This window comes from Epinephelus lanceolatus, chromosome 7 (assembly GCF_041903045.1).
Source record: "Epinephelus lanceolatus isolate andai-2023 chromosome 7, ASM4190304v1, whole genome shotgun sequence".
NCBI lineage: Eukaryota > Metazoa > Chordata > Actinopteri > Perciformes > Serranidae > Epinephelus > Epinephelus lanceolatus.
In genome coordinates, this window is record NC_135740.1 from 42,323,062 (window position 1) to 42,345,782 (window position 22,721).

The window sequence follows — 22,721 nt, forward strand, 5'->3', positions numbered from 1 at the left end:
ACAGGTGAATAAAACAATTACAAAACATTGTCTCACGAGCAAAATTGAGCACTTTTTGACACTATAAAATTTTTGCGGATTTGCCGCTTTTTATTTTAAGTTAGCCACTCTGACATTACTATTTTCTTCCTCATCAGAAAATGTATTACAGAGATAAGTTGTATGAAGTGCTTTCACTTTTCAAAGGCCAGTAGATTTGGGGATGAGTTCCACCTTGCCATATAATTTTAATAGTTCTTTTATTTCAATTATTTTTATCTTATCCTAAGTGTTACTTTAGATCCATTCTGATGATCTCTGCTGACTGTGGACTTCTCTTTCCTTTCCCAGTTGCTGATGGCGACTACTGGCGGCTGCTGAATCCCGGCGAGTACCGCCTGACAGTCAGCGCAGAGGGCTACCTGCCCTTCTCCCGCACCTGCCAGGTCATGTACGACTACTTCCCGACGATCTGCGACTTCCGCCTCACCAAGATGCCCAAACAGAGGCTAAAAGACATTTTGGCAAAGGGAGGGAAACTCCCCAAGGACCTGCAGCTCCGGCTGCGACAGCTACGTCTGCGTAAGCTCCGTGTCACCACCAAGGCCATCAACCAGAGACGAGCTGCTGCCAAACGGGCGAAGAGGATGTGATGATGACTGAAGATAAGAACAAAGCTGGACTTGGTTCAGTTCACTCAGAGACGCACACCTTCACTGGAGTCATTTTTCTTTTTTAAAGTGAGACGGCAACGTGACGTTTTACACTTGAGATATTTTCATCCTCTGCTGTGGAGCAGCAGAACTGAGCAAACATGCTTGCTTGCCAACAACAGTGTGTGGTGGCTTTCAGTTTATATTCATTGTGCAACACCACAGAGCCAAAACAATGACAATGTGTGTCACTGTCTTCACACCAGTGTGGTTGTTAAATTATGGTGCAGGATGGAGGTTCACCTGTTCACTTCAATCATTAAAAACTTCTGACATCTATTTTGTGAACTCTAAAAAATATATGGATTAAATTTCGCTCCACAGCAACACAAAACAAACACATCTGGTGTGTACACATCAACTGAATCTTTATTACATAATTACCATTTGACTTTACAGTTAGAAAAACAATAAAAACAGAACTAGTTTATGTGAGCACAGCGAGCTTCCACTTGACACCGTTTCTCATCTTCGGTGGCGTCAGGACCTCAGCGGCTGCAAAGAAAAAAAATAATGACATGAGATGTGCAGACACTGACCTGTGAGTGTTTATGTGAACAACAAGGTCAAGAAAATAAGATGAAGTTTAACACTATGAACCTTGCTGAGATGCTGCAGGTCTCTGCTGCTGCTGGAAAGACGCCATGATGCTGTTTGCAGTCGAGTTTGGTCCAGTGAGCTGGAAAGTAAGAATGATACCACGGTTACTTCAGAAATACCAAAAAAGTAGAAAGAATATTTAAAAACCAAAAATAATACGAATGATTTTTCTCGTTTGTCAGTTTGTCCGAACAAATCCGTCAGCAGTAAAACAACCAGACATACAATTAGATTAAACCAAATATGAGTGACAATATGGCAGTGTACCTACCGGAGCTTGGTTATTCTGGAGGCCTTCAGGCCACACTTCAGGAACTGCCCCCTCCATCGTCTGCAGAGCCTCCTCGTAGGCCAGCTGCAGTTTCTCTGCCTGTTTGTCAAACTGGAACAGCACCAGGGCCTTCAGCAGGCTGTGAACTTCCTCTGCAGGACGGACAAGTAAATGGTTCAGAGTAATTTAGATTTTTTTTTTTTTTAGTGCATGCTGATTAAGTGCTTCTTCAGAATAAGACTGCATTTCCCATCATCCCGGGTTGCTCCTACTGTTTTACTGCCATCTCTAAACTGTAAACAACAAAACTGTGGTCGTTTTTCCACAAGCAGATGCAACTTAAACGGCCAATCAAACGCAGATGGTCTCAACATTAAAATATGAAGTAAATCTAAATGATGAAGAGCCTTTGTTTGTGTGTGTGTGTGTGTATGTGTGTGTGTACCTCTCATCTTGTCCACAGAGGTGAGGATTTCACCCAGAGCGTACATCAGCGCTCTGTCCTCCATCGGGCTTCCCTCCTTCAGACTCAACTTCTTCCTCTCTGCTTTCCGTCGGTTCTTTGACGATCTCCTGCGGGCAGAGAGTCAACATTAAAGCTGGAGTGTAGAACATTTGTCTCCCCCTTCTGGCAGTGAGCGCAATTACACAAACAGTGTTGACACATGCTTATGACGCATGTCTGCAGTTTAGCTTGCTGCATCTCCCTCACTTAGAGGAATGCTCTCAACTCCAGATTTAAACAAACCAGCAACCAAAATTTTAATAATGTATCACATGAACAACACTTTTTACAATGTGAAAATCACAGGAATATGACAGGAATCTTTAGGTGTGTGTTTGTGTTTGTCTTACGAGGAGATTCGTGAGTTGCTCTGAGAGTATTTGGATCCGGTCATCACGCTGCTGGCTTCAGAGTAAAGCTCAGCATCAGGACAGTCTGGACCATCCTCGTCTGATGAAGAGGAACACAGAGGGTTACTGCACAATATTTCCTCTACTTAATTCATTGCTTAATTCCTTTTCAGGTGTCTCTTTAGACCTGTGTGTTCTACAAAACGAGTCTGTTGTAGCTACATTTCGGTGGTAATATTACTGGAACATATTGATCAAACAGAAAAGACTGGTCTGAGAAATGTTTGTGAATGTTTTGACCTTTTTTGTCTTGGAAAAAACTAATTTGATAATATAAAATACTAAAAAATTTTGCAACGTTAACAGGAACAGATGACCTAAAATCATCAAAGACATGTTCAAATCAAACATGTCAGCTCAGATTCTGTACGTCCTGTCAAATCTGCCTCATCCTCACCCAGCATGTCCAGTCTGGCCTTCTCCTTCTGCTCTCGAACCACAGCCAGCCGGGTTCTGTGCCGTGTGAACGTCACTACCTGGGCCTCCAGGAAAGCGGTCTGGGTGCTGACAGCTGACACAAGACAACATCATAACTAGACAACAACTCAGTGAGACATTATCACAAGACAAAGTGTTTTATTTTTCCCATCTTTCATCCCTCATCTGGTCTGGAATAAACAGTGATGGTTACCTTCCAACAGAGCAGGTTTGAGGTTGGTTTCAGTGATGTCCTGTCTGTTGTGCATGTAAATCTGAAGCAGACACAGAATATCTCATGGTGACGTCCAAAATAAACACATGAATACACAGAAGTAAGAAAAAGGAAATGTTAATCCTTTTACTGACCAGTCGGAGCGCCTCCTCCCAGACGGAACCAGTGATCAGAGCCAAGATGGCCTCCTCGCAGTCCTATCGGAAAAAGAGAGAGAATGTTTTGAATAAGTAAGCGGCGTCGTCAGAAGTCATGTTGTGCAGCAGCTTCTTGATGTGGAGGCTCTTACTTTGGCGTACTGGTCCAGCAGCAGAGCAGCGTCTGAGTACCGTCGCTGTTCAGTCAGCTTCTCTACAAGAGACAGAAAAAACTATTTTAGGATTTACATGCTCTGACACCCTGGTGTGGAACAGTTCAATGTCTGACCATTTAACTGTCTACCTGCTCGTCAACTTGCATCCCAATCTATCTACCTGTTGTTACGGTTACCTGCCAGGTCCCGGGCCAGCAGAGCTAACTGGTCGGGCGGTAGTGGGATTTGCTGCGCCACACAGATGGCGTTTCTCCAACTGGAGCTGCTGGCGAATGCCTGCAGGGCGCTGACGGGCTCTCCACATCGCCATAGCAACAGGCCAGCCTGCTCCGCCTGTTGCTGCTCCATCAGGTGCTCGGCATAAGCACAGCTCAGGACCTAGAGGTCAAAGTTGAGGTGTTAATCTTTGCTTAGAAGATAATTTAACAAAAAAGTGAATCTGAAAACTGGATAAAAGTGTTTTGCAAATATATAACCACACATGCACATCCAACCACAGAGGCCTGGGATTGTCACATGTAGCTACATGACTATGACTGTTTTTTTTTTTGTTTTTTTTTTTTAAAATCTTATTAGAATTATGAGTAAATATTTACACTATTAAAATGCCAAAAATCATGACAATAGCCCCACAAGTTGATGAAGCCAAACTGATGGCTTTATGGTGCGTTCACGTTGTGCTGGAAAGTCAGAATTTCCAAGTTTCCATTTGGAAACTTCACCTTAAACGCCCCCTAAAATCAGATTTCTGACTCAGAAAGTCAGAGGATCCTCCCCAATCCCGATCTCAAAATCCAATATGGCTGTGCATCAGTAGTGACAGCTGTCGTAACACACTGTTTATTAGTACTTATGTGTTTTTTTGTGTCTCAAATAAACAGCTGTACACACAGATCCTATCACAGAAGTACCGTCTGACTTCTGTCTGTGGACTGAGCTGTATTTGTTTTTGTACCTTGTAGTGTGCATTGTCTGCTGCGTACAGTCGCAGAGCTTCACTGTAAAGTTTCTGCTCCTTCACGAGCTGCAAAGCTTCAGAGAAATGTTCCTCACCTGAGCACAGAGCACAACACAGATTAGGTCAGAGTGAACTGTAAAACAGTCTGTCCAGATATCAAACAGTTCCACATTTCAGTAGCTCCATTATGTGAAAGTTGTCGAGTTGGGAATCTCTCCTGATAAAATAGAACAGCGGTGAAACAGGCAACATTCAGACTGACCACACTTGCTGAGGTGATGCAGGGCCTTCCTGTAGCGCTTCAGGTGCTTGTCGATGGTGTAGCGCTGGTAGTTTGGCTCCAGGCTCTTGAGCATGTTCAAGAAGGGAAGGTACTCTTTGGGGTCCTGCAGGGATTGTGAATGAAAATTAACTGATACATACTTTGTTATATAATGAGTGTAAAAAATAATGAATGAGTTTTTGGTTGTCTGGAATGTTGGAAATCCATTTTGATATTCTGGAAATGGAAAAAAGAAAACCATACGCAACCCATGGGTTATCTGAACCAATTCCATGTTTTGTTCTCTTCATATCCTACATATCTTGATTCTCTGATTTTTAAATTTCCATGTATACATCCTCCCATCCACTCAGCATGTGCACCATCAATTTACCTCCATTTAAAGTGTTTGTTTTTGTCAGTGTCAGGCTCACATTATTATTCCATGTGTCTGACACATTATGGAAAGGATCCCTACAAAGACAGACCTTTTTGTTAAGGATTAGGATCCCAAAATCACCACCACCAAACACACCAGACTCTATTTAAATCCACTAAGTTACAGTGTTTGATAAACAGTGTCATGGTACTTTGGATTTAAATTTTTATTTGTGCTGCAAAGCACTTTGAAACTTTAGTGAGTCAAGTAAAGCAAGAAGACACTCTCTCATCTGCAGTCTCGAACCTTCTGGGATTTCTCGGCCACCATGAGCACCAGATCAAAGTCGTACGTTCCCAGAGAGTGTTCATACAGGTCGTTGACATTGACGAGGAAGAGGAGGTACTTTAATGCCTCTTCAGGGCTCACAGCACCGGGAGCTTCAGGAGGGTTCACTGGACAAATACACAAACACAGCTCACAATGAGGAACTAAAAAAGATAATCTGCTCCCAATATCTTGTTCTGTGTGTGCAACTGAGTGAGACAGATCAGCGTGCTCACCTCGAAGCTCGTGGACTTTCTGCAGAGCGATCTCCAGCTCTGGAACCGTCTTCTTCACATGAGTCGTCAGTATGGACAGAAAGAATCTGGAAGGTCGACAACAACATTGTTTTATATCCCACTACTGCTCTATATCTGCTGTTAGACTGACAGCACAATTATAGCTTAAACACTGCAGAGATGTTTTAAAGAATATGTCTTCAAAGGGCTCGTCCAAGTCCAAAATTCGCTGGACAACAATCCTCTGTTAGCACCAGACATTGCAAATATTTCAACCTAAACATTAAGATTCTAAGCAGATGTTTCTAAATCAATTTTAGCATCACTGACTTGTTTTGATCCATTGATTCCATGGCGCTCCGCAAAGCATCACAAACTACATCCACCTTCTTCTGCCCAGAAGCAGGCTGGGTCTGGATCGGGCTGCTCTCATGGCGGGGGTACATGGTGCTGGTCGTATCCTCCTCCCTGAATGCCAAAGGGAAAAAATAGCCAAATGAATGAGGAAAATACCTGTTGAGGTGGGTTTTTTTTTCCTTAACTGAAAATCTGCTCCAGCAGGTCTTACTTGAGCTCAGTGAGGAAGAGGTTGATGTGGTTGATGGAGTTGAGCTGTGTGATGAAGGTCTCTATGTTCTCCAGGAAAACCTGTGGGAAGAGATGGACAGTGAAGATGACAAGTCAGACACATACATGGCCTCAGTGTTTGGTTTTAGGCTTTAATCTTTATTAATGCACTGCCTTCATGATTAGAAACAGGTCAGAATCCTAAAAATATTCAAGCAAAAATAATAAACTGTAGGCTGTTGACAAAATAAAAGGTGCGATGAACAAAACTACATGTTAAACCTTTTATGTACCTTTGGGTTGTGGTCATAAATGAGGTTCAGGTTGATCCTCAGCTTCCTCATACACTCGAAAGAGTCTCTGAACCTCAAACTGAAAAAGACAAAACAGGTTTAACACTCAGACACAGTATGGGACGATTCAAACACACTCTGCTTCCAGTCTTAAATATGAGGCTACAAATCATTTGCATAACGTCACGAGGATGAAGTGACCCTCAACACATCTTGTAAGAAACATGCAGGTGATGATGGATGAAGATCAAACTCACCTGTCTAACCACGTCCTGAGCTGAGCCAACACCAGCGCCCGATGATGAACGGTCTCCAGGTTCCCACGAGGCATCTGGACACAAACACACCAAAATTAATCACAGAATTCATAACTCTAAATTTGTCATTTTTCATAATAAAAATGTTAGAAATGTGTGCATCTGGATCTCGGATTCAGACAATGGTCATAGACAGTATCATCTGCATGTCTGTGTGTGTTAAACTGACCTGCAGAATCACTCTGGTGTCTTGCGGTACCACGGTGACGATCCTGGATCCTCTCTCCACCCGCCGCAGCGTTTCATCATTCTGACCTCCATCTGAGGCCAAGGCTGCCTGCAGCTCTGCGGGGTCAAAGGTCATTCAACTCAGAACAGATGCACACTATGGACCCCTGTGTGTGTGTGTGTGTGTGGGTGTCTCCATCCTACCTTTGACACTGAGTGTGCTCAGTTGGAGGCAGCGGCAGGTGTGGGAGTGTGTGGTGATGAGGAGGAAGTCGTTGCAAACGGCGAAGGAGGAAATATTGGAGGCCAGCTGAGAAAAAATGCGAACACGAATGAACACATTTCACACAGCAAAGCAGTCTGCGATGAGCAAATTAAAACAGCTGGTAAAATAAAGGTGTCATCATACCTCTGTGTCTCCAGCGTACAGGTGGGATCTGTCCGTCAGGCCGAGTAGATATTCCTGAAGACACAGAAAGCAAAAAGAAACATAAATTAAAGCCTGTAGACATGGCCTCACTTATATTTAGTCATGTTATTAAGTATGTGTTTCTACCTCTCCAGTGATGCTGCAGAGGGCCATCTGAACGCAGGGAACAGGGAAGTTGATGCTACATCCGCTGGAGTCACGCCAGCCCTCCACTGACGGCTCAGGACAATCTACACATTTTATTGACAAATCGTTTAAAGAATATTTTTATATGCATTTAGATCTAAATATACAGCAGAACGTAACTTCATAAAACCTGTAATTCAGCAGCAGAAGAAGAGTGTTGGTGACCTACCCCAGCTCAGCTTCCTGATCTGTCCATCCTCCAGCTGTAGAGCCACAGTGCCAGTCTGAGAGCAGTGAACCATACTGACCACAACACCGTCCACCTCCATCTCAGACCTGAAACATACAAACACTGAGCTGAGTCCTGACTTTCAACACAGCTGTGTAATAATCCAACTGAATGCAATGCAGTTCAGTTTATTAGTAAGCTGAACAGGATGATGACTAGTGCCGCCACCTCAGCCATACTGACCTGACAGTGAGTGTGTCATCAGCATCATGTGCGGGGTGGAGCATCATCAGGGTGGAGGACGTTGGCAGCAGACCGGAGCTCACACATACAAACAGCTCGTCCTTCAGCCACAGCAGCTGCCGCAGGGCCAGAGGCTCCTCCTGGAGAGCCGTCACCCTGCAGGAACATCAGAGGAACAGGAGAGATCACAGAGGGAAGAAAGAAACAGAAAACAACGAGCATCTCAAGTGCACATTGGCAGGAAACTGCAGCACTGCAGGCTGTTACCTGAAGGTTTTCTGGAGCACCAGATGTTGAGACATTATCCTGAACCCATCTGCTGTTTTATCAGCCTGCTTTCCTGAATCTAGATCGACTGGTGGGTGAAGAACAAACAGATCAGAATAATATCCAGACTCAAACACAAATAGATACATATCAGTGTTAATGTCATTTTAAAACACATTAAGAAAATACTAGATGTGAGCTTCAGCCCAGACTTTGTTATGTGCAGCATCTACCCAAGATCCTGTAGTGTAATGTACTGATTTACTGAAGACATATACTGTACCTTTTAGCTGACCTTTAAAAGATATGTGTTGAAGCAATATAATCTGTGCAACTGACAAATTACACACTGGTTTAATATTTCATGTATTCTTATGACACACACACACACACACTCATTGAGCACTTAAGCATTGTGGTGGAGAAGTACCTAGGACTCACTGTGAATCATTTCTAAAAATAGCATGAGGATGGGTTCAGAAAACACTAGTGGAAAATTAGGGGAATTACAGCTTGTCCTGAGAATGACCCTAGAGGGGGAAGGACTAAAAAGTGCTGAGTCAGCAGAAATATGACACCATTATGGTGGAGAAAAAGTGACTCAGCAGAGGTGGGATATGTTACGATCAGAGCCAAGTGGGAAGGATTAAGGAAAAGAGATGACTCAGCAGAAATTCTACGATAAAAGAGCGAGCGCAAACAAAGAAATTCCAGCCTTGCTCCGGAGCTTGGCTCATTTGGGTTGTGATGTGTTTGTTGCCTGCGAGCACATTAAACTCAGTTGCATCTGATTCTACGTGTCTCCAGTGATTTTTTTTTGACCTCTGAGTATTTGAGTTTTTGATATCTAATGGAAGATAATGAAAGTCCGTTTGAGAGGGGAAGAGCGAGGTCGCGAGCTAACTGGCCCGGCTCGGGACCTTGACTTTTTTGCTTCTACAATCCCTTAGGGTGCTTTATTTTTATGCTAACATGTCTCCTCGCTTCCCTCACTCACATCTCTTCTTCACGTCTTAGCTCCTCCTTGTGAGGATGTGAGATACAAGGTAAAGACATGCAGGATACACCTGTGTTTCCTCACTAAGCTCCTCCAGAATCTTCCTCCTTGCTCCTCATGATTTCTGTCTATGTTATGGCACACACTGTAAACCCCACCTTGGCTGTAGACTGAGATCTGTCCGTCAGAAGTCAAGGCTGCCAGCCGATTGGTCCGCTGAGGTTGGCAGAGGAAGGTCACCTGGTTGACCGGTGAGGCCAGCTGGAGCTCAAATGAACACATGGGAGGAGGTACCACACACTGCCTGAAGTTTGTCACCAGGATTTTATCTGAGGGGGGTTAAATAAATATTAATACCATGTTGGAGTCATGATACAGTCCCATGTCCTCTTGTCTCATTGGCTCTCACCTCCATCAATCACGGCCACGTTGGCGTTGTCGGTGTTGTCCAACCCCAGGCTCCTCTCGGTCGTCCAGCCCCAGTCGTAGGTGATGCTGGTCCAGCCGCGGGTCACCACGTGGAGCTTGAGGGGGCGCTCAGGGTCCCAGCAGACACAGACTGGAGCCTTCTGAGAGTCTCTGCCAAAGTCCAGACTCTGCTTCAGATACCAGTGGTAGTTTCCCACCACCCACAGCTGGACTGCAGGAAGAACACGTATACATTTAATTCATATATATTTATTTATTTAATTCATTCATGCATTTATTCATGATTTAAGCTGTTTTTTTTGTATTTTCAGTGACATTATAATAAATTGCAAACTTCTGTGAGCAAGCTTTTTGGATTTTAATACTTGTCAGGCAATAATTTCAGTCACAGATGTGGTGCAACATGTTTAATATGACACTGATTGTCCTGAGGGAGCGGCTACAACTTTGGCTTAACTCACTGTAAGTGTTGACCTGTTGGTCTTCTCCAGCTGTCATGTCCTCCAACCACACGGCTAAGACAGTGGAGTCACTGTTCCACAGCAAATCCTTCACCTGAAACACACACACAAAAATCAATCAAGTTTTATTGTGTTTCTGAGAAATAAAAATCACAAACTGGAAATAAATATTTGATATTTTCAAAATCATATGTGAGTCAGGTTTGGCTGAGAGTTCAGCACCTTGGCCTGGTCTTTGCTGAATGGGAGGGTGAAGTCTCCGTGCAGCAGTCCGTTCTTCTCCATGAAAACCACACTGTGTTTGTTGGGATGACGCTGAGTGCTCGCTATCAGGCTCCCTGAAGGTCTGAAACATCAGGAGAAGATTTAGCTTTCACACACTACACAGTTCTCTACGTGAAAAAGAGCAGGAACTTAATTACCAGTAAGACTTTAATGAAATGATAGAAAACAGCTTTAGGACTCTCACTTCCAGCACAGCGCCTGCTCCAGGCCGTTGATGATCTCGCTGGTGGCCTGCAGGACGCCCTCTCTGTTCCAGACCCGAACCTTCCTGGCTCCAGTCTGAGGACAGACGGCACTGACGGCAAACAGCTGACCATCGCCTCGCCACGTCACCCGTGGCCTGCGGTCATCCCAGGCTGCAGCCGGCTGCACTTCCTGTGTTTATGAATACTTTCACATTAGACAAAGTTCTTAGAAATGTTCAACCATTCTTTAAGCTATGGTGTTTCTGTTGTTGAACACTGACCTGGTTCTTCCTCTGTGCTGCCTGTTTCCCCTCTGAGCCGTGGAACTGAGTCTCCTTCTTCCCCCAGCCCACTGTGATGAACTTCCCTGCAGAAAACACAACATACTGTATGTAAAGTATTGTTATTTAGCCATGTTACAAATATTTCTATTCTCAAGTTAGGAACCACTGCTCTAAACAGTCCATTAGGAACTACTGTACCTTCACCGAAGTCATCCTGGTGGATCCCGACCTCAGTGATTGGCTCGAAGTCTTTGGTCATCATGATGATGGTTTCCTGACCTGTGAGCACAAGTTATTATTGTTTTATTCATTTGTAACACTGTTTAATATGTTTAACAAAAATTATGTAACAAAGCATTGTAACTATGGTGATATACTAATATCTAAAACAACAGGGTACCTTGACTATGTTTTATATTTAAAACTGAAACTTTTGTTCACCTTTGACGATTTCCAAACAGCAAAATGGTGCCACCATAAAAATTCTAAACTACCGATAACGGCCTCTGCTTTATAAAAGTTTAGACAACTGGCCTTGTATCTTAATATTTTTGCTGCTTTGTTGTGTGTGCAATGACACAGAGATCGACTGACAAGAGACTGACGCCACTGAGAGCTCTCTGTCTGATGATTTAAAGCATTAAATTTAAGGTGAAAGCTGAATTAACATGTTTTCAAATAATATGTTTTTGACATAGTGTAACATACTGACCAGTAGTGAGAGCAACAAGCTCTTCATCAGGACTCCAACTCATCGAGGTTAGGCCGCTGTCCACGCTGCCAACACACTCTAACTGTGGAACATGATCACAGAAACTTTGTGAGAACTCTTGTTGATGTAATTCATTCCCTTGCCTCTTATATTACCCTTAACTTAAAGCCAACTCTTAACAGCCACACAGACATTTGAAGACATGACGGCTGAAAAAGAAACTCCTAACTTTCCAACTGTTCTGTGCTGCTCACCTGGCAGGTGTTGAAGTTGAAGAGGACGACATCACCACCAGCTGTGGCCAAACATGCCGACTCGAGTTCAGCCAGGTCCTGCAGGCCGACTACTGTCCCGCTGCCGTCCTCTGGGAGGAAACCCTCAGCTGTCAGCGAGGCCTCACTGACCACCTGCACAACCAAACAGAGGAAAGGTGATTTCTCATTGAAATGCTGCACTTTTCCTTGACTACTTTTTAAAATTGGAATGGAATATAAATAAAACCTGCAAAGTCATGAGCACCGACATCTACGCATAATCTTTGCTCTCAACCAGACAAGCACATCATCACTAGCTCACCTGGCCAGTTCGTGGGTCGTACTCTGTGATGGAGTAGTGAGAAGCGACCAGCAGTGAGCCGGTGTCAGCCCGCACAGAGGAACACTGCGGGGAGCCTGGACCCTGAAGCTCTGAGCTCCGAAGGCTCTTCAGCAGCTTCAAGTTCCGCATTTTGCCTCAGGACAGACTGAAAACACGCAGAGCCTGAGTGTGGAGCCAAAGACTGCAAAACACCTGAAACAGCAAAAATGAAACATGTTTATTACTGAAACCACTGACTGACACATCTGGGTGATACACCAGTACAGTATCATCACAGTGATGAAAACACCAGCAATCTTTCTGAGGTTTTAGGGACTGTAAAACTCCCAATTTGGTATCTATATTGGCTTTTGAACAGTGCTGTACAAATAAAGTTTATTAAAGTTTCTTCTGTGTGGCTGCTGTCAATGATTAATGAAGAGTTTGCCTCTTTCAAGTAAGCATTTATAGATTTGTGATTCGCACATGTTAAAGGCTGTATGCTTTCCTCTGTTTCATGTGATTGCAGTTTTGATACTATGAGAATAAGATTAAACAGTTACAAGGCACCTCTGGACTTAGAAAACAGCCTACTGTCTGTTCCTTCGCTTAGTTTCTCGCTATCACAGCCACTATGCAACATGAATCCATTATCGGACACAACCATGTTAGACACTTTCTCACTGGAAACCCAAATTTGGGCAGCAACGTCCCTTTAAAGTTCGTTAACAGCTTAAAACCAAGTGTACCATCATATTACACACGAACATTTTATAGTCAGTTTAATGTTTGCTTTACCTGATCACAGTTAGCCTGTTACCTGAACCATGTATCTGTAACGTTACTCTTTAGCTGACATCCGTTTATAAATTCGCCAGGAAACATGAACCTAACCGTACTTTGACAGTGTAAATAACTACATTGTTAGCAGTTTTACAAACCAAGCTGGTGACTGTAGAGAGAAAATCTTACCTAAGTTACAGGGTGTCCGAAAATGGAACTGGATGTGCTAGCTTACCTTTAAACTTGAATTAGCGACATGCTAATTAGCAGCGATATTTCCGTTAACCTGTCATAAAATGGCGGCTTTGAAGCGTCATGAAATCTCAAATAAATTGTAAAAACTCACCAAGACGAAACAGCCTGAAGTACTGAGAGCTTTTAAATGTCCTGCATCAACAACATCATGCATGTGGCGCTGTCAGACACATGACCTTTCACCTCTGACGCAGTTATCGGAGTCAGCGGCGGTGGCGCCCCCTGGCGGCCTGGAGGTATAATGAATTTCATACAAAAATGAAATGTGACAAAAGGAAACCTGAACTTTATCTGTCTTTTATTTGCTAATATCAGAACTTTATCTATTGATCCCCAGTAGACAAATTCGATATATGATTATAGGGATGGGTAGATTATAAATTAAAACTTGAATGTAACTCATTATGCCTCACCTCAATAGAACTACTACTGCTACTACTACTACTAATAATAACAATTGCATTTCTATGTGAACAGCTCCATGTACATTGTGTATTTTGAGTTTATATTTCAGGCTCTACGTGCTCAGTTTTAGCATATATATAATTCATGTGTACGGTTCCTTTCAGTATATCATCAAAGCATTGTGTGACGCATACATTTTCCCAAATATCGCTTTAAAAAATTAACATCCTTAAGTAGGTGCTAAATAATTCACATACTAATATTATATTCATATGTTCTGTACAATTATATCTTTATTTTATTTTTCACATTATGCTTTAACATAGTGTGCCTGTACCAAGCAAACAGGTAGCATTCAGGGAACGTTCCCTTGATGTTACCTGGAGATTGACAAAAGACTTCAGTTATGCCTGTGTCAATCAAAGATATTATGCAACACCTCAAACTGGAGAAACTCATATTGACGTTAAGAGGTTAAAGTTAAATATTCCATAAGACTTGGCCACCCTTCATTCAGTATGCACAGGCCTGGTGATAAGTATCCTTTGAACCCTTTGATATAATAACTAAGTAAAACCTATTGTGAGATGACAATAATCATATATTTACTGTATGTGCCCAACTGTTATTTATGTGTGTCCGTTCGTTGCTTCAGAACTGCTTTTGTAATAGTTTATATAATTTTTATGCAGTATTCAGTGGTTGTTGACTAATGTGCCAATAAACAGACATTTAAAAAATGTCAGTAATGTTCTCTTTTCCTGATGTACTGTACTCACTGTCTCAACGCTTCATCATCTTCAGAAGTCTCCTGTGACCTCACACAGTGTCATGATGATTAATATCCATAAGGTGGCGCTGAAGTCCAGAGCAAGGGAGTAAACACAGCCACCTATGAACCAGAAGTTGATCATATAGCCTGCACTTTTAAACCTCACCTGATGACACTACCAAAGAAACCTCATGCCATCTTCAGGTCTTTGTGACTTTGTTTTTTGGGTAGTACAGGTTTTCTGCGGGTGCTCCCACTTTCTTAAAGCCATGCAGCAAAAGCTATTTGTTTTAATGTTTTACAATTAATGACACAACACATAAATAAAAAAAATCTCTCTTATCATTATCTGTCATAGCTGTAAATGTTCAAGTCAGTCTGAACTTCTGTTGATTCAGTGTCAGCTGGGTTAAAGGTTGTGTGGAAAATACAGAGAAAAGACCGGTGTTTTGCAAACATCTTTTTGAGAATGAAAGTTTGTTTTTGATACTTTAACTATGTTTTTCTGATAATGCCATTTGTAGCAAGTTTCTGTTTAAAAAGATAAAAAAAAAATGTAAGGATCACAATAAACAAGATGCAATAGTGCAAATAGGTAGGAGAAATAAGTTATATACATAATAAAAAATGGCACACCTTAAAACATAACACTGTTCCTATGCCTGTATGGCATAGGAATAAAGGACATGTAATCATTCTGTACAAATTAGAAGATTTTTTATATATATATTTATATTATGATTTAATTTTTAATTTAATTTAATTTCAATTTAATTTAATTATATTATGATTTAGATAAATTAATTACGTTAGTATAAAATGATAATAATAATAATAATACAATTATATAATTTTATATATGTATATATTTTTACACAGTTGCTGTGGTGAAATTAATCCGCTGAAAATGTTTTATTCGGCTTTTACTCTGAAAACAACACGGTTGCTCCTTTTCTGGGGCTTTTATTTTGTAAAGCGATGACCGGATGTCGTGTTCGCCTGTGTTGTCGCGAGCTGACAGGCTGCTGACATGACAACAGGTGAACGAGAGTTCAATGTCAGAAACGCTGAGGGAGCCGAGGACAGCAGGGCGGTATGAGAGACGCGATGAGAGGACGGAGACAGACAGGTAAATGTTTTATTATATTTCTTTGTTCTCTGACATGTCTGTGACCAAACACACGGCAGCAGACACACACCATTACCACACTGTCTCTAACCAAACCCGGGTCTTACCCTCTTTTCTTCCCGCTCTGTCGCAGTTTGCTAACGACATGTTGTAAGTCATCCTACAGACATGTTTAACGTTACTGTGATACAGAGCTGAAAGCGGACACAAATGCTTCAAGGGTAAAACTCAAAGTATCGTCTGGTTTCCGCCCACAGCTCGTCTCATTCATGGTGAAATCAAAACAAGCGTGCTGCCTGCTGCCATGCTGCTGTCAGACATGACTGCCCAAAATAACACAATGCTGCTGAGTCTAAATAAAGCAGGTGCTGTTAGTGTTAATGGTGGACAATCTGTGTGAAGGACATCTGTCATTGACACCAGGGGCTGCTGGAAGGTAAATATGACATTCCTGTAACCTGTCAGCCTCCTATGGCTGTCACTCACCTGTCACTTTATTAGGTACACCTGTTCAAGTGCTGGTTAATCCACATAGCTAATCAGCCAATCATGTGGCAGCAACTCAATGCATTTAGTCATGTAGACATGATGAAGACACAACCACCTCTAGGGTTTACAGAGAGAAAATATCCAGTGAGCCAAAATGCCTTGTTGATGCCAGAGGTCAGAGGAGAATGGCCAGACTGGTTCAAGATGATAGAAAGGCAACAGGAAGTCAAATAAGCACTGGTTCCAACCAAGGTGTGCAGAAGACCATCTCTGAAGCAACAACACCTTGTCCAACCTTGAAGCAGATGGGCTACAGCAGCAGAAGACCACACCAGGTGCCACTCCTGTCAGCTAACAACAGGAAACTGAGGCTACAATTCACACAGGTTTTCTCACCAACACTGGACAATAGAAGATTGGAAAAACCACATTCAGATGTATTGTTGCTGTGCGTGTCCATCCCTTTATGACCACAGTGTACCCATCTTCTGATGGCTACTTCCAGCAGGATAACGCACCATGTCACAAAGCTCACATCATCTCAAACATGACAATGAGTTCACTGTACTCCAATGGCCTCCACAGTCACCAGATCTCAGTCCAATAGAGCACCTTTGGGATGTGCTGGAACGGGAGATTCTCATCATGGACGTGCAGCCGACAAATCTGCAGCAACTGTGTGATGTCATCATGTCAATATGGACCAACATCTCTGAGGAATGTTTCCAGCACCTTGTTGAATCTGTGACACCAAGAACTAAGGCAGTTCTGAAGGCAAAAAATAAAAACACGATTCTTATTGTTGTGATTATACACTAAAGAAGAATACTTATCTTCTTATATTCCATTTTTGCCAATATGTCCCCCGAAATCTGACACACTGGACCTTAAATGATCAACTTTAATTGCTTCTTTTAGGTTTTCTTCTCTGGTATAAAACAAATAGGACAGACAAGAAGGCCAACTGTAAAGCATCATGAGCATCAAGAGATACCCGGTGTTTGTCACAGACACAGTGTACTGATGTGAACAATGATGTTTAGTCTGTCTGAATGTGTTTATGTCTGTTATCCAGAGATAAGGAAGCCAAGGCTACCGTGATGTTTTTGTCTCCTTCTGCTGCTTTTGGTTACTGAAGTGAAACTACGCTGAGAGAAGAAACCGAACGTACAGAGGTAATACTACAATTTATGATCGCACTATTGTTGTCACCATCCTGGTGAGTGTAGCCACACCTTCATCACACAATTCAGCCAGTGGGACCCTAATTTGAGAACTGATTTTTTCCACTCACTTTGTGGATAACTGAGTTATGTTGACTTTTTATTGACTCGGTTATTATATATCTTCAACACTTTATGTGCTAACTGAGTTCTCAGTGACGTATTTCTTTATTTTTCTCTTCTGCGACATGTTTATTTAAGGATAGGTTGCTTACAAATACTTAAAGGGATAGTTTGGCTCTTTTGGTGTGGGGTTGCATGAGGTACTTATCCATAGTCAAGGTATTACATAATGTACATGTTGGTTGGCATGGCTCCAGTTTGGAGAAGCAGGCTGGAGTCCGACAAGGAAGTTAAACAATGTACTGCTGTGGATGGGGTCAGTAACAAAACTAATTTCAGCCATCAAAAAACATATATTTACAATAGTTTTATCACTTCACTCTGCTGTGAAACAGCAGTTTCCAACAGGGAACTGAAACCATTACATTGCTCTCTTCAAAACCAGACTCCATTGACAAAAGCAGTAATTTAACAATTGCTCAACACAGGAGCTGCTGGTCTACCCCAGCACCTAAACAGTCAGCTAAATAAAAAACACAAAAGACAAAAGAGTCAATATCAGTTTAACTGTATGCTGTATTTGAAATATTTTTACTCCTTTACCTGACCTTCAGACAGCAATTTCTGACGGGGAATGGAGGCACATATATCGTCTTTTCAAAGCCAGACTCCATTGAGAAAAACAGTAATTTAACATTGTTGCACACAGGAGCTGCCTCTGAAAGGAGCATTTAAATTGCCAAAGTCACACAGTAACACAAACCAACTATAATTGTTAGAGGCAGCGGTCGACCAGCAGCTCCTGTGTTCAGGGAGCCAAAATTACTGTTTTTGTCAGTGGAGTCTGGTGACACTGACAAGAGTGTAGATGCGGTACTGAAGCCGTTAACAGCTTAGCCCTTTTTAAACAGGAGTTGTGCAAATTTGTAGGAAAGCCCAATCAGTCTTTTTTCAGCGTTGGCAGTATAAAAACAAAATCGGGGAGTGCAGCAAAATGCCGCCTACCTACTTTTGTTTATACAGAATGCGCCTTTTTCAGGGCAATGGGGGGCGTGAGCAAGTAACACAACATGTAGCTCAGTGTGTGACGTAAACAGTGACGTGGGAAGGAAGCCGCGGCTGGTCAGTCCTTCGGTGATTCTCTCGTAAGTCGGCCCGTTCTTCACCGTCCCCGTCATGTGACAGTTAATGGCCTCTTCGTTTGCGAGGACAAGGAGGGCGCGCAATTCCTTGTCTCCCCAGTTGCTCATCTTTACAGTGTCTGTCCGGTTTGTGTTTCCCTCTTGCTACTAGCTGCTCGCTAATTCCTGCTATCAGCTGTTTCCTGTTAGTTCCCCTGCTAGTGGGTCGCACCTGCAGCGTCATCAACAGCTCCTCCCACAAGTCTTCAACAGCCCCTCCCGTTGCAGAAGGTCGCCTTGGTCTGTTTAAACTAAAAGGGTTCCGCCAATATGTCTACCCTACGAGGCGGAAAATTGGGCACCTCAGATCAACTCGCCAGTCCGGCTCTGTGTGTCTAAACACTCGCAGCTGGCTGGTAAAACAGCCCAACATTTGCTGAAAATCTGGCAGTGTAAAAGGGGTTTTTCTCTCTGTCTGAATGGGCTGGCTAATGGAAAGGTAAAGCAGTAGAAATACTCTCAATATAGTGTAGCCTTAAATTGATATGGATCTTTGTAGGTGTTCTTTTAGGTGGCTAAAATATATTTGCTGTTTCTGTGTCAGACTCCAGCCTCCAAACTGGTTGTGAGCAAACTGATTATTATAGATATCTCATACAACCCCACTTCAAAATATCTGAACTATCCCTTTAACTTCTTAAAACTCAGGGTTAACTAGCAGATGTTGCTTCCACATTAGAATAAACTCACTACAATCACGTTGCTGCCTTTTGTCTCTCCCTGAATGTGATGCAATGTCACCAAAACTCCAAGCTTTTGAGTCCATGACGCAGAGTACAGTGTGACATCTAAACAAGCCAAACAAGCCAGTGTAAACCACAACAAGTCAGACCAAAGAAAAGGTGTGATTTCACCCTTAATCTGCTGTCACTCACAGTCATCCTAAAGTAATCTCACTCACTGTGGGCAATGCTGCAGCAACATGAGACATTATCAGGGAGAGAGTTTGCTGTTTCCTGTGATCGTCACAACTTTCATTTCCAGCTGCGTCATCTTTCCTAAGCTGTTTGTCACTTAGTGTACACAGGAAGACCTCAACAATATGGGCTAATAATAGACTTTGTAGCTTTCAGTTCAAAGGTCATCTTGAAGTGTTGTCCAAGAGGAGCACGCTACAGCAGTAATCTGAGCCAGTCTGTGATCGCCCATATTGATTATGAACTTGGACAGTAATGTGATCTTGGACTATCACCCCCGATAGCTGCTATCACATGTTTGATATCAAACACTGTCATATACTAGTTTCCTTTTAGGGCACTGCCAAAGTCAATCTACATGTCAGAGTATAAGACATGTAGGCATGTACAGTGGCCAGGAAGTGGACCAACCCTGCAATTACAGCAAACATGGTTCTACTTTTAGCCGTCTTGACAAGTCATCACTCCACCCAGCTCTGACTCTTCTTTCACCTTGCTTTTCTTGAATCACCTTCTCACTCCAGCCATGGCATCACTCGTTTTCCAGCTGCTAGCTCAAAAGCTCTGGAGTTCAAGACGCACTTGACACTGACGTGTGAAGGAAGAATTGTACACATTGATATGTGGGAGTTTAAAGGCATAGTTCAGATCTTTTAAAGTGGGGTTGCATGAGACACGTGTCTACAGTCGGTGTGTTGTCCACAGTAGATAGTGGTCAGCGCATCCCCAGTTTGGAGAAGCAGACAGGAGTACTACCATGGAAGCTAAGCAATGCACTGCTGTGGATGGGGGCAGCAATAAAACATTTTAGCCACCTAAAAAAACAATAACAGCTTAAGTGTTTGCTATATTGAGAATGTTTTCAGTGCGTTACTTTGACGCAGACAGCATGTTCAATGGGGGAAGCCATTAACAGCTTTAGTTCCCCATCTGTGTTCTCCTCCAAGCCACCAGACTCCATTGAGAAAAACAGTAATTTTAGCTTGCTAAACACAGGAGCTGCTGGCCTACTGCTGCCTCGATCAGTTAGATTGTTTGTGTAATTGTGTGACTTTGGTAAATCCAAGCCAACCCCTTTAAACACCGAAGCCACACATTAACACAGACAAACTAATAGATCGAGGCAGCAGTAGAACAGCAGCTCCTGTGTTTAGCAGTTGTTAAATTACTGTTTTTCTCAATGGAGTCTGGCTTTGATGAGAGCGATGAAACGGTTTCAGTTCCCCGTTGGAAATCGCAGTCTGACAACAAGGTAAAGCGATGAAAATATTGTAAATATACTGTGAACTTTATCTGACATAGATTTTTTTTATGGCTAAAATTTGTTTTTGTTTTTTTGATGATCCCACAGCAGTACATTTCTGAGCTTCTGTGTCAGTACTCCTGCCTGCTTCTCCAAACAGGGGGCACTCCGACTGACATCTACCATATGTAGTTTCTCATACAAGCCCACGTCAAACAATCTGATAACAATAAACTGGTTGATTGTATTTTCAGCCTGGCCAGTTTCCCATCTGGTTCTACTGTCAATAACAAAACACATAACAGAGTCAGATATCTACTCGGTGCTTTCTAGGAATGGAGCATTTTTTGAAAGGCAGTTTTTGGTTCAGAGAAAGATGTTTGCTCTGAAAGTCACGATAGAGAGTTAAACAAATGCCTGAAGTGTATTGTCACTAAGCCTTATTGTTTTGCAGCACACCTTAAGTCAGACATTCAACATTAATCAGCTGATGAAAAGAATCCTGTTCTGTAACATTCCTCCCTCCCTGACATACCGATGTGTTGAAGATTAGCCGCTGTCTTTCTGCCTCCCTCATTCCAGACTTATCAAGTCTGACTGCAATGAATCCCTTCATTGTCTCAGCGTTCATGCTAACATCTTGTTCTAGTTATTCTCAGGGCTCGTAGGCTCATACTGCAGTGGATATTTGAGTCTGTGCGTTTGGTTCACCATTGTTTTTGAGAAATAGTGAACACATGCTCTGTTGATTTGTCTAAAAGAGAGGAAAACTAGCATGGGAAAATATTGAAATACTTAAAGTTTCCTGTGTTGACATCTTTCTCGTCCAACCAAACACCTGAAGTCCAAACAATGATCACAGAGTTACGATTGCATCCTGCTCTGTCAGTATTGAATCCCCACCCTGTTACTCTTTGGATTTGCAGCATCATGGCCTGTCTGTGCTGCGTCAAACAACAGATTTTCTGTGTGAAAGATGAGTTTATTATGAGGGATGACAGATTGATCTTGTGGTGTGGAAGAAACTGAAGCTGAATCAAACTGGCACTCTTGCACCTCTTGAAAGTTGTGGCTGTTATTTGAATGTGTCTTTCAGTTTGCCGTCAGGTAACACAGGGATGTTTTCACTGTTGCTAAAAAGATTTGCATATCATGAAAGCTGCATTTTACCAGGCTGCAGGCAGCTTCAGAGGAATTTTGTAGTTCACAATGAAATGTCAGCATGCCAACATGCTAGAATAAGACTGACAATTTAGTAAAAGTCAGCATGTTAGCATTGTCATTGTGTGAGCATTTTAGCATTTAGCGTAAAGCCCCACTTTGCCTAAGGACAGCTTCACACAGCCTGTTGTGGCTTAGCCAAAAGGCCCAGACACACCACACCAACATCAAGAACTAGCAGTGACGAATGCCGACTGTTGCATCATCTCATGTTGCCTGTGTCACTGCCAAAAAGTTGTACTTGAACAAACCACAAAGGCTACAGCTAAAGTTCTGCACCTGCATGAGAGGAAAAAACTCCATACCAGCAGGCAACAGTAGTCTGTATAGTAGTGACTCAGAGTGAGATTCTCTACAATATTAATAGTTCAACTAAATAAAATCTATCACAAATTACACATTTAAACAGCTCCCAAATACAAAATATGTCTCCTGGTATCTATATATATAAATCAACAGCTGATTTCCTTCTCTTTTTGTTATTTTTTTTCCCACCTGGACCTTTATGCTCTGCCATTTCTCCTCTAATCATCACGCTGTTATGATACCACAACTATCGCATATTCACATATATGGAGGCCGTTTGTCAGCAAGTCGAAATATCGTGAGTATCATGACAGGAATTTTTCATATGATATTTAAAATTACACAGGTATTATCAATCAGAGTGATATTATTCATTGATGGGATTTGCTTTCCTGACACTGAAGGCGTTTCTCGATACCAAGTACGCCAAATTCGGACTTGCACATTTGGGAGTTCTGACTTGGCAAGTTCGACTCTGGAGTACAAACTCCCAAGGATGGCTGCCATTGCCGCTGGTCTGTGAGAAATGCATTCTGGGATACCTGGCTGTCAAAAGTCCA

At 42.4% G+C, this 22,721-nt stretch overlaps 3 protein-coding genes across 6 annotated transcripts in view; 2 read left to right on the forward strand and 1 right to left on the reverse strand.

Annotated features, from left to right (window-relative positions):
- The window catches only part of cpxm1b (carboxypeptidase X (M14 family), member 1b), a 29,175-nt gene extending 27,216 nt beyond the window's left edge, over positions 1-1,959 (forward strand). Inside the window, exon 14 of the mRNA XM_033633245.2 lies at positions 331-1,959. Coding sequence (XP_033489136.2) covers positions 331-632 — 302 coding nt within the window. The 3' untranslated portion in view covers positions 633-1,959. The remainder of the gene's footprint in view (positions 1-330) is intronic.
- Positions 1,044-13,445, reverse strand: elp1 (elongator acetyltransferase complex subunit 1). Of its 2 annotated transcripts, none has more exons than XM_078169571.1 (36): positions 13,304-13,445; positions 12,175-12,387; positions 11,853-12,005; positions 11,599-11,680; positions 11,085-11,165; positions 10,884-10,969; positions 10,602-10,792; positions 10,355-10,478; positions 10,133-10,226; positions 9,652-9,882; positions 9,401-9,571; positions 8,246-8,324; positions 7,979-8,134; positions 7,736-7,842; positions 7,507-7,610; positions 7,360-7,413; positions 7,155-7,260; positions 6,952-7,067; positions 6,723-6,796; positions 6,466-6,544; positions 6,174-6,253; positions 5,936-6,073; positions 5,606-5,691; positions 5,349-5,497; positions 4,664-4,787; positions 4,399-4,496; positions 3,620-3,821; positions 3,420-3,481; positions 3,265-3,327; positions 3,110-3,170; positions 2,876-2,989; positions 2,419-2,518; positions 2,009-2,136; positions 1,564-1,715; positions 1,293-1,371; positions 1,044-1,187 (listed from the first exon to the last, which is right to left on the reverse strand). In XM_078169571.1, exons 2-36 carry the CDS (start codon positions 12,322-12,324, stop codon positions 1,120-1,122), a joined length of 3,942 nt encoding a protein of 1,313 aa, XP_078025697.1. In that variant the 5' UTR covers positions 12,325-12,387; positions 13,304-13,445; the 3' UTR covers positions 1,044-1,119. The 2 variants fall into 2 exon arrangements, with proteins under 2 accessions (XP_078025697.1, XP_033489135.1); XM_033633244.2 differs by having other exon boundaries at positions 8,246-8,333.
- Positions 13,446-15,386: 1,941 nt separating this feature from the next.
- arhgef37 (Rho guanine nucleotide exchange factor (GEF) 37) overlaps positions 15,387-22,721 on the forward strand; it is a 42,834-nt gene continuing 35,499 nt past the window's right edge. For 2 of the 3 annotated variants that reach the window (XM_033632500.2, XM_033632502.2), the window contains exons 1-2: positions 15,387-15,518; positions 17,083-17,182. The gene's annotated coding sequence lies outside the window, so the exon portion shown is untranslated. Of the gene's footprint in view, positions 15,519-15,813; positions 15,955-17,082; positions 17,183-22,721 lie in introns of those variants that run through there. The other variant, XM_033632501.2, reaches the window with a different exon arrangement.